The 11380-nt window shown below is 47.1% G+C and overlaps 5 protein-coding genes across 5 annotated transcripts; 4 read left to right on the forward strand and 1 right to left on the reverse strand.

The window, feature by feature from the left end:
* Positions 1-671: 671 nt before the first annotated feature.
* On the forward strand, positions 672-2102 carry N7517_006535 (uncharacterized protein; the record flags this gene model as incomplete). The annotated part of the gene is made up of 1 exon (XM_056724265.1): positions 672-2102. One exon carries the CDS (start codon positions 672-674, stop codon positions 2100-2102), a length of 1431 nt encoding a protein of 476 aa, XP_056580515.1.
* Positions 2103-2344: 242 nt separating this feature from the next.
* N7517_006536 (EthD domain-containing protein) lies at positions 2345-2758 on the forward strand (the record flags this gene model as incomplete). Its single annotated transcript, XM_056724266.1, has 1 exon — positions 2345-2758. The coding sequence occupies one exon, from the start codon at positions 2345-2347 to the stop codon at positions 2756-2758; it is 414 nt and encodes a 137-aa protein (XP_056580516.1).
* Positions 2759-4004: 1246 nt separating this feature from the next.
* Positions 4005-5617, forward strand: N7517_006537 (glycoside hydrolase family 18 protein; the record flags this gene model as incomplete). The annotated part of the gene is made up of 6 exons (XM_056724267.1): positions 4005-4145; positions 4263-4637; positions 4691-4750; positions 4804-4873; positions 4925-5460; positions 5516-5617. The coding sequence occupies 6 exons, from the start codon at positions 4005-4007 to the stop codon at positions 5615-5617; spliced, it is 1284 nt and encodes a 427-aa protein (XP_056580517.1).
* Positions 5618-5943: 326 nt separating this feature from the next.
* N7517_006538 (sodium:solute symporter family protein) lies at positions 5944-8617 on the reverse strand (the record flags this gene model as incomplete). Its single annotated transcript, XM_056724268.1, has 12 exons — positions 5944-6189; positions 6242-6759; positions 6820-7138; positions 7189-7359; positions 7411-7461; positions 7518-7704; positions 7757-7840; positions 7887-7986; positions 8044-8230; positions 8293-8350; positions 8400-8463; positions 8512-8617. 12 exons carry the CDS (start codon positions 8615-8617, stop codon positions 5944-5946), a joined length of 2091 nt encoding a protein of 696 aa, XP_056580518.1.
* Positions 8618-9494: 877 nt separating this feature from the next.
* Positions 9495-11351, forward strand: N7517_006539 (LLM class flavin-dependent oxidoreductase; the record flags this gene model as incomplete). The annotated part of the gene is made up of 8 exons (XM_056724269.1): positions 9495-9558; positions 9614-9754; positions 9810-10020; positions 10078-10090; positions 10155-10214; positions 10268-10824; positions 10884-11061; positions 11124-11351. 8 exons carry the CDS (start codon positions 9495-9497, stop codon positions 11349-11351), a joined length of 1452 nt encoding a protein of 483 aa, XP_056580519.1.
* Positions 11352-11380: the final 29 nt, after the last annotated feature.

Raw genomic sequence — 11380 nt, forward strand, 5'->3', positions numbered from 1 at the left:
GGTTAAGTAACCCCGATGCGGGTGTCTTTGTGATGGTAAGAAACATATACTGGCGGTATTGTGCACGTTGAACCTTGGAATGAATTAGACAACGCTTAAAGAAAAAAGATTGTGGATGAAAATATTAACGGCCTTTTCATAAATGCCTAGAGTCTTTCAACATACCTGATTAGGACTGCGTTGGGATATATCTGCCTGTCCCTTGTGGTCTGGTAGGCCAATGCCATTAGTTGGTGTGACCATGTCACTATAGAAATACTAGTACTTCACTGTAGTGGTGAGGTTATCTCGTGGAATCAAGAAAGAAGCGATGATGAATGAAGTTTATCCCTCGCTCTAGGACACAAACTCGGCTTTCATGAGCTGCCATCATTGCCCAGTTGGCTACTGCCATATGATACACAGTAGTATATGCCCCGTTATATAAACGCGAGTATATATATGGCTCTAGAGGTATTTAATGGATATAGAATCACCAGAAGAAGAAATTAGAGCTTCTTCAAGGAGTATATGGATAAGATCTTACACAAAGTCATAACATTTGAGAAACCCTGCTCTTATAGCATTGTGCGGAAGAAAGTTTACCCGTATGTTTACATGGGTGTCTCCCTTTCTCCCTCACCTGTAATTTATTTGAGCAAGTCACATAGATTCCCTGGCTATTTGAAGAGATGTTGATTTTACGGTTGATTAAATCAAGTTCAGTTTTATCGCTCTCAAGGCCTTTTCACTCGGATTTGTTACTCTCTCATCTTTCTGGCACAACCCAGGAGACCTTGCGCCACCACAATCAAGTCCACGGCACTTTTCGCACTGTGTTCACTCCTCAAACATCAATAGACACTGCTACACCATATCATCTTTACGAGCCTATTGAGGCAGTGGAGAGTTCAGAAAGGTACAGCGCCGGGGGCTATCACCCTGTAGCGATTGGGGATAGGTTCCAAGATCGCTATCGGGTGGTTCACAAGCTTGGGCACGGCGGTTATTCGACTATTTGGCTGACCAAAGATGAACAATCCGACAGGTATGTCGCCGTCAAAGTATGTACAGCAGATTCAAATTCACCCGAGTTCGAAATCATCTCCAAACTTTCAAGTTCGCAACGATCCCTGAGCACAAATTTGGGGAGATCGATGATCACTTCAGCATCAGATAGGTTTAATATCAAGGGTCCTAACGGCAAACATTCCTGTCATGTGATGAATCCGGCAAGGACGAGCCTCTCTGAGGCAAAGGAAGGTTCGTATAATCGTCGTTTTCAACTTGAGACTGCTCGCGCTCTAGCAGCACAACTGGTGATCGCAGTCGATTATGTGCATTCCCAAGGAATCATCCATGGAGACATCCACTACGGAAACGTCCTCCTCCAACTGCCATTTGACCTAAATTCAATATCTGAGGAGCAGTTGTACAAAGAGTACGGAGAGCCAGAACTTGAGGCAATCAGACGTTTCGACGAGAAACCCCTACCCATAGGAATTCCAACGCATGCTGTTGTACCAATATGGCTTGGGAAAGCAAGTGATGACCTCACGCCTTCAGAAGCTAAGATCCTCCTCTCTGACTTTGGCGAGGCCTTCTCTCCTACTCAGCGAAATAAATATGAATCTCATACCCCACTTGCGAACCGCCCACCGGAGTTTCGATTCGAACCGCATATGCCTCTTTCCTTTTCGTCAGATATCTGGTCACTCGGCTGCTGCACATGGAATATTATTGCCCAAAGACCACTTTTTGAGAATTTCCTCGCAACCGAGGATGACATAATTTGCGAGCAAGTCGATGCACTCGGCATATTACCTCCGGACTGGTGGGATCGATGGGAGGAACGAGACAATCGGTTCACTGAAGACGGGAAGCCGATAAATCGAAATCCTTTTCGGTCGTGGGAAGACCGATTCGAGGACAGCGTTCAGAAGCCCCGACAAGCAGCAGGGATGTCGCCTATTGACCAGGCAGAGCGCGATGCGTTCTTCTCAATGCTTCGCTCGATGCTCTCATTTAGGCCCGAGTCCCGTCCTACTGCTAAGCAGCTCCTTAGCTTCGAATGGATGGCGAAATGGGCTCTACCCGAGTACCATAAGATCCGGAACACTTGATCAGGATCTCATATTACACAAGTTTGTGGATTTTAGAAAATACTACGCCATACACCCCCGCATATATCCGCGTTGTACTGCTTTCAAGGTACAAAGTAAGGACCGAGAGTAAAACCCCCCGAAAAATAACCGGTTCATTCTAGTATCTTTGAATCTTGATTCCTTTAAGATTCGAACTAAACCAGCATATCGAAACCAGACTCTCAATCAAGTTTACCTTTTCTACAGTCCGGGATTTCAACATGCCTGTCAAGATATTAGTCTTTCTTTACCGTAACCCCCATCTGTCACCGGAAGAATTTAAGAAGCGCTACGAAGCGCATGTCAAACTGGTCAAGAAGCTTGCAGGCGAAGACTTCCCCCTTTCTCATCATCGAAACTATATCGCCCGCACTGCGGTCGAAATCCCTCCGGATGGCTCTACTGCACGCAACGCCTTCACCCCGGCCACTATACTCCGCGGGCGACAGCCAGATTTCGACTTTGATGCCTACGCCGAACTTACTTTCTCGGATCAAGTTGCCTACCAGGCCTTTGCGGCCAAGATCTATGCCCCGGATGCCGCTGCCCAGATCACGGCTGACGAGGATAAATTTCTGGACCGGTTGAAGATGGGAATCGCCTTGGTAGGGGAGGTGAGGGTTACTGTGAAATGAGGTACTTTCACCAGAGCTTTTCGGAGATGTTAGAGCCTCATCGGACTTGTTGTGATGTCCGGTGTGATCGTGAGGTATACAATTGAATGTAGTATCTTTCAACTTGGAACATTCTTCTCAAGAACCTAGTATATGCTCAATAACTCACTGCTTAGCACTAATCGACGACCTATACTCGGTCACATTGGAATCCCAAAATTGCAAAAGGTCTAGATGTATAAAGCCAAACCACGTGAGACACCTCCCTTCATCCGATCATGGGATCGTATTCTTACTGGCTTGATCTTACTGGCTTGACTCTCTCATCCTTGCTATGGCATTAATATGGCACATGCGCCGGTCGCATGGCCCCAGTGTTACATTGGGACTGTTCCTGCAGACGGTGAACCCGGTATATTAATATTTGTCAGACTGCATATCCATAGATCCTAAATCATAACCTTGAATAGTGTCAACCGGCTTTTTTTGCCGGAGATTTGGTTGATACTACCACTCAGTTACATTCATTAACATGATTCCTGCGGCAGGGCTGGGGTGATGCTGCAACGTCCAAAGACAGATCTCCTAGTCGCGAACAGTTTAATTTGTTCCGGGCCATATTCCTCCATCTTAACTCTGCATGAGCAGTGGATTTCATATGATACTGTCACCCATCCCTAGGAATCTATCTAACTGATTGGCCGGGGAATCTTTAACCCCACGAGGACAGATACTCAAGTTATCGCAAAGGGATCAAGCCCCGATATCAGAATGTTACACACTTGTGTGGTGTGCCATGCAGTTAGCATCCACTACAAAGGTCACGGTCAGTACACAGTAGATATCATATTGGGATCTTCATAGTGTGGAGATGATGCGCCGTGGCGCTGCCTAGGTCGCCAACCTCCACAAGAAACACAATGCTCTAATTGACCAAGTGAACTCCACCGGTTGCCTAACTTGCTGAATGTGACCAGTTCATAGAGTTTTATTGGTTTCCCCGACATCAATGGCTGAAACGATGAAGACCCCTTAGTATCAAGCAAGTCACCCTTTAGGTAACAGGGTACCTATTACCTATTTGGGAAGACAAACCGATTGAATGGGCTTGACAACTATTGTCCGTCGTCTCAATATCCGCGGAGGAAATCTCTTTTGTTTGTCGACTTCGACTACAAATAGTGAGGTCATTCCCTCCTCAACCTCACCAACCTTCATCAACCTCGCTGGTCCGAGACATCAGAAATCATCTCGACACTCCTTCATCATGCATTTTGTCATTCCTTTCCTTCTAGGCCTGAGCTGGCTCGCTGAAGCTGCCTATATTCCTGCCATGAGCACCAACACCACTGGGATTGTATCTCGTGATGTTGGCGGGTACCGCTCAGTGGCATACTATGTGAACTGGGTGAGTACAGACCATATATATTATTATATCACTGGATCAAGCATGGAGCCTGGGATCAAGAATGCCACCATCCAAACATCGAAACATCCAAACAGGAATGCTAACATGACTATCCAGGCCATTTACGGCCGCAACTTCCAACCTCAGGACCTTCCCGCCGAGCGACTGACACATGTTCTCTATGCATTTGCCAATGTTCGCCCTGCTACAGGCGAGGTTTACCTGTCAGACACCTGGGCTGATACTGACAAACATTATCCTACTGATTCCTGGAATGATTCCGGAAACAATGTCTATGGCTGTATCAAACAGCTTTTCCTGCTCAAGAAGAGAAACCCCAAGCTCAAGGTTCTTCTGTCCATTGGAGGCTGGACCTATTCCCCCAACTTTGCGTCTGCCTTTGACAACGAGGCTGGACGGCAGAAGTTTGCTGATTCTGCTACGGAGCTGCTGAAGAACCTCGGCTTGGATGGTATTGATGTTGATTATGAGGTAAGTCTCAAACTGTTGCGATGTTGGAATGATGATGCTTATAGATATCATAGTACCCTGCCAATGACGACCAGGCGGACAAGCTTGTCGATGCACTCCGACGACTTCGTGGGGTATGTGATCATTAATTTATGAATATCCATGAGCTGTGGCTAATTATATTCAGGCTTTAGATAACTACAGCTCGGCCAACGCCGGTGGTTATCATTTCCTGCTTACTGTAGCATCCCCTGCTGGTAACTTTATCTCCATTGTTGAAATATTCCAAAACAGCTGACAAGTCCTAGGCCCAATTCACTACCGTCAAGAGCACCTGAGAGAGATGGACCAGTACCTTGATTTCTGGAACCTTATGGCCTACGACTACTCCGGCAGCTGGGACACAGTTGCCAGTCACAGTTCCAACCTCCACGCGTCAAACGACAACCCGTCTAGCACTCCATTCAACACGGACCAAGCACTCGACTACTACTCCTCGCAAGGCGTAGCCGCCAACAAGATCGTGATGGGCATGCCGCTGTACGGCCGAGCATTCACCAACACCGACGGCCCGGGAAAGGCTTACAATGGAGTTGGAGCAGGCACATGGGAGAACGGCGTGTGGGATTACAAGGGCCTGCCACTGCCAGGCTGCACCGTGACAATCTTGGATCAACCCGGTGCAAGTTACTGCTACAACCAAGGAAGTCGACTGTTTGTCAGCTACGATACACCTGAGATTGCGCGCCAGAAGGCGCAGTACATCCAGTCCCGCGGACTGGGCGGTGGAATGTGGTGGGAGAGCAGCTCTGACAAGGCTGGCGGGGACAGTTTGATTACAACTGTATGTCAATTTCTGGCTTTAATATCGGGTTTGCACTTTACTGACATGAACACAGGTTGTTAACACACTTGGAGGTGTTGGCGCTCTGGAGAAGAGCGGCAACCAGCTGCACTACCCTGCCTCCAAGTACGATAACTTGAAGAACGGATTCCCTTAGATCATCCTTTTCCTTTGGTTGTCGATATTGCAAGATTGAACATATTTTGCTGACATCTGGAATGGGACATTTATGGTTGCTATGTGATTTGGGCATATCTGGATCAGCCTTGATGGCTGATGGATGTGCGCCAATTTTGCATCTATCTCGAACATGTTCATACATGTTTTATGAATTGGAAATTTAAAAAACACGATTAACATCGAAACTTGTCTGCATTTTATGTGTAGGTCAGATGTAGTACATAAAAACTCGCAACAACGTTAAATAGCATAATCGTGCCAAGCGCCCAACACACACCGAGGGATTTGACTCCGCAAAGTTATTTAAGTCTTGTTCTCTTGCGAATCTCCGATATGAGTATCTTCGCTGATAGACCCAACAGATAGAGAACTACTTTCTCCTTTGCCATCGTTATTCCGAGCACCCTCAGTCACATTATTATGACCTCTCAGACCCCGATAAACATCACGAATCTGCTCTAAACCACCATCAAAGATAGGGTAGAAGATAGCAACCAGCATACTAAGCCAGAGCCAGATGATACCGACAATGACCCAGGCAATATAGAACTAAAGGAGCAGTCAGTCAGTCAAGAGCAGCAAAAGCATTGGTAACACATACCTTCTTTCCAAAGACATAACCAGATCCGTACATAGGCAAAGGCCAAATAACCCAATGACCCAAAAAGGTCGCCGCAGCCCAAAAAGCCGCAATACGACCCCATCGCTTCAGCTCTTTTTGATCCTGCGCACCCCTGCCGCCGTCCTCAACACTCCCGTCATCCCCACGAGAAGAAACCTGGTCATGGTGTGCGGTCGTCAAATCACTATCCAATTTTTCAAGAGACAGCTTGACTTTCTTGAAATCATTCCAATCATAATTCTGCGGTCGGACAAACGTAATCAAAACCGAGTATACAATGGGCGACATGCATGAAGCGACTGTTCCATATAAACAAGGAAGGACTTGTCCCGTCGATGCGACAGAAACTTCACCACTAAAGTGAGACGCGGTCCCGAGCCATACTGCCATACCCGTAGCAAGACCAAGGATCGGAGAGAGAATTGCGGCGGCTTTACTTTGACGTTGCCAGAGTATTGTGAAGATCATTGGGAAGATTCCAGGACATGTAACCACGCCTAGTAGAGAGAAGAAGAATATTAGTTTAAGATAGGAGATAAGATGTGAAAATGACATACCCAGCATATAAAGCGTCCAGCCTAGATTGATACCCACGTAGTGCAGCATGGTACTGAAAGCAGCAGAGAAAACAGCAAAGAAAATCACACCGAAGTGGCTCGCGCGGATCAGATCCCGGTCTGTGGCCTTCTTCTTGAAGTATTCGCGGTATACATCAAAGCTGAGGATCGAACTGACGGCGATGACCTGCGCGGAGAGAGTTGATGTACAAGCCATGAAGGTTATTAGAAGGACTGCTGCGGCGCCGCCTTTACCGGCGATGGTTATTGCTGCGTATGGGAGGACGAGGCCATTGCCGACTTCCGTACTCGTCATTCTCTGATTTGTGGTGTTAGTGACATTGAGATCGAGAAAGGTAGACTGCTTACCCTTGGGAATGTGGGGAAGCTTGAATGGTTCTCGAGTCCTAGAGCGACGGAGCTCATTACTGTTCCCAGGGCCCATGGGATGGCGAAGTAGGCGATGCCTCCGATTGTGTAGCCGGGTACTACTGCAGCGGGGGAGGCGGAGAAGGCTTTGATGAAGTAGCTTGTGTCCATCTAGAGGGAGTTAGAAATGGATGGTAATGGGATATATGGTGTTGTGCTTACAATGACCAAACCGAAGTTTCCAAGGGTGTGAAGGATTCCGAAAAGGATTGCCTGGTGTAATGTTAGTGGATGGATTAGTGGAATTGATTCATTACTTTTGATCTTACACTCTTCGATGTCATTGTCAGATATGTCCCATCTTGGTTGCCAGAGACTGGGTGTCGTTGCGCCGCTGCTTGGACAAGCTCGAAAAGATCACCAACGGAGCCAACCTGGTCAGTTGAGAAGGCTTTGACGGAGAAGTAGCATGCGATGATCATAATTATAGCCGTGTGGAAATAATCGGTGAGGAATCTGCATGACAGTTAGATATTTGGACTTATGAGGTTGAGGAAAGAGGACTTACGTTGCTTTGATGCCACCAACAAATGTGTAGAGGGTCACTCCAACCGGCAACAAGAATGTTGCAGCAATGATATGCATTCCAGTGCTGAGTTGGTTAGCCAGAGCATATCAATGGACTGGGGGAAGCTTACACAGCAGTGATTACTGCTGCAGCACCAAGAAGCATATTGGCGCAAGCGAAGATATTGTTCACCAGACAGAGAATCATAAACACAACATGTGCCACATGTCCTACAACATCGAAATAAAGTCAGTAAATGCCCAGATAAGAGACCAAAGCTAATGTACCGTATCGAATCCGAACAACCTCCAGCGAAGTATGCGCCTCAGGAATCTTTCGCTTACAGGATATTCCCAACAGCGCAAAGAATACAATCATTGGACTGCAGCCAGCGGCAAACCAAAATGGACCGGCTACACCATAGTCATAGCCGACAAAAGATGAGCCGAGTAAAGCGGTTGACCAAAGCCAAGACTGAGAGAGAGAGAGAGTCATTTATCAGTTGGAATCCAAGCAGCTGGGGGAGAAAAACTGACTGATATCACGGCTGATGCGGTTAGGCCTGTGCGGACAGTACGGTTTGCTGTCATGAACCTGTTTCCGGATTAGTATTGAAGGACGATTTGTGGAGAACTTCGCGTACATTTCGGTCTTCTCGTTGTCCTCTCCGGTGGTTTTCTTCAGGACTTTTGTGATAAGCATCATCACTGTTCGGTGTTAGTTGGGGTATGGAGGGAATATATTCAAGTACTTGCCCAGAGCAATAATCACACCGATAACAACAACGACGACATAGCCAACTGCCTGTGAGAGAGGTGGCTGGACAGTCGAAATGCCATCGCGGGCATGCAAGCTCGTCATTGTGTAAGTCCAAGAGCCTACTCAATGATAGATAAGATAGTAGGAAGTGGACTTGTATAGTTAAAGGGAGACGAATGATAACCCCAGCAATGGTACCGAGTACATGGAACAGGGACTACGTATGCTTAAATGATATTCGTACGTCTGATCTACCAAGTCCCTGGACAGGGGGGTGATTTAAGGCACCTGTTCGAATTGATATAAGGTCCACAGTGGCTTGATTTGTGCTCGCGATGATGTGATTCTTCACGAGATTGGCGCGGCTGGAGGACTTTTTAGGTTTAAGGATATTCTGGCTAATATAATACGTCCTAAGTATATGATTTATTTAATTATAAGTTGAATGAGAGGATATATTTGAATAGCCTGTTCTTTTGTACAGAGTACATTTATACTTCGAGAGGAAACGAAGATATTCAAGTTTAACTGTCGCAACACATAACCAACTAATGATAATTCGAGTGATCTAATTCCCAAAATTGAGTAAATTCAGAAACTTTGATCTTCTTCCAAGGCCCAATAGGAAGAATGTGAAGTAACTGAGAACATCGAAGGGACGGGAGAGATCCCGCGGAATCACATCACTTGAATATTGTAGTACAATATATGCATTAGATCTCTCGGGCGAGAGTGAGTTATACTAAAAGAGCATAGTATGCATAGTATAATTGCGTTTAAGCCAATTAAAGTGGCCGCGCAATTCGTGACCAGAGGGTATTCGGCACGCCATCACGGCCCACTGTGATGCTATAACAAAATGCCGAGTGACGCACCCGGGGTCTGTTTCTATTTATTTGAATGATAGAGATAAATATAAAGATTCTCCCTGTACCAGGATAGTATTGTTTCTTCAATTACTTCTAAATTACAATCCAAAATGTCTACTCCATCAGATGCGAAGGCTCGCAAGTCGCTCATCCTCAATGCCTTTGTGGAAATGTGTACGTCGAACCTCGTTTCACATGTGAAAATCCCAATATCTAATAATCAGTATAGGCAGCGGCCATCAATCGCCAGGTCTATGGCGACACCCCGAAGATGAGTCGCATCGCTTCAATGATGTCGATCACTGGGTCGAGTTGGCACAATTACTCGAGTCGGCCAAGTTCCATGGAATTTTTATCGCAGATGTTCTTGGTAAGGAGAGTGTGGAACTTCATTTTAGGGGAGAAATCTAACGAAATCTCTGTAGGAGGATACGACGTTTATAAAGGACCCAGAAACCTCGACCCTGCAGTCATCTCGGGTGCTCAGTGGCCAGTGAACGAGCCGTTGGCAGTGGTCCCTGCGATGGCGGCGGCTACAAAGAATATTGGATTTGGAGTGACAGTCACAACAACCTACGAACAGCCATATCATCTTGCGAGACGACTATCTACTGTCGATCATCTTACCAAAGGACGGTATGTACATCTAGTACCCGTTGGGAGAACAAGTCACTAATTCAACTCGTCTGATAGCCTGGGATGGAACGTGAGTAACAAACCGAATTTGAAGTACAGCACCCGAAAGAAGTACATACTAACAATATCCTCAGGTCGTAACAGGATACCTCGATTCCGCAGCCCGCAATATGGGCCAAGCCGAGCAACCACACGTAAAGCCTCACATCCCACACCCATGCATCTATAATCTACTAACAAAACCCAGCACGACGACCGCTACCTTCTCGCCGAAGAATACATCAAAGTAACATACAAACTATGGGAGTCCTCCTGGCGCCAAGACGCCGTAACCCTTGATCGCGAGCGCGGCATCTACACCGACCCAGCAGGCGTGCGCCAAATCAACCACGTCGGCAAATACTTCAACGTGCCCGGTCCCCATCTCTGCCAACCTAGTCCACAGCGCACACCAGTCATACTCCAAGCTGGCACATCAAAAGCAGGCAAAACCTTCGCCGCGCAACATGCCGAGGCTATCTTCGTGGCGGGCCACAGCCCAGCTGTAGTAGCGAAGAACGTGAAGGAGATTCGGGAACTTGCACAGAGCCAGTATGGGCGTGATCCGCAGAGTATTAAGTTCCTTGCACTTCTTTGTCCTATTCTCGGTAAGACCGAGGAGGAGGCTGTGGAGAAGTTTAAGTATTTCCGCAGTTTGGGGTCTATTGACGGAGCGCTTGCGCTGTTTGGTGGGTGGACGGGGATTGATTTGGATACGTATGGAGATGATGAGGAGCTGCGACATGTTGAGAGTAATGCTATCCGGTATGTGATCACGCTTCCACTTTCCAGCTTGACGAAGACTGACTCGGGTTTCTGTATAGCTCCGCTGTCGAGGGCTGGTCCAAGGCGACACCGGAAGTGTCTAAATGGACAAAGGCCACTGTCGGTCAGCACATCACCGTCGGAGGGCTGGGTGCTACTCCTGTTGGTACAGCTGCTCAAGTTGCGGATAGCATGGAGCGATGGGTAGAAGAAGCCGATGTGGATGGGTTCAATCTGGTAAGTTGTGCTTCTAAACAGCTCTTTGCATCTCGAGACATCTAATAACATTGTTCGCACAGGCATACGCAATCAAGCCCGGCTCCTTTAAGGATATCATTGATCTCCTTATTCCCGAGCTGCGCAAGCGAGGCCTGTTCTGGGATGACTATGCCGTGCCCAAGGGAACATACCGTGAGAACCTCTATGCGCAGCCTGGCCAGTCAGGACCCCATGCAGATCACCCTGCTTCTAAGTACCGGTGGAATGCTGGTGTGGATGCTTCGGACGCTGTCATTCCAGATAACTGAATACGATACCATTTACAGAATTTGGATAG

Source organism: Penicillium concentricum, assembly GCF_028827145.1.
Source record: "Penicillium concentricum strain IBT 3081 chromosome Unknown utg000002l_segment0_segment0, whole genome shotgun sequence".
NCBI lineage: Eukaryota > Fungi > Ascomycota > Eurotiomycetes > Eurotiales > Aspergillaceae > Penicillium > Penicillium concentricum.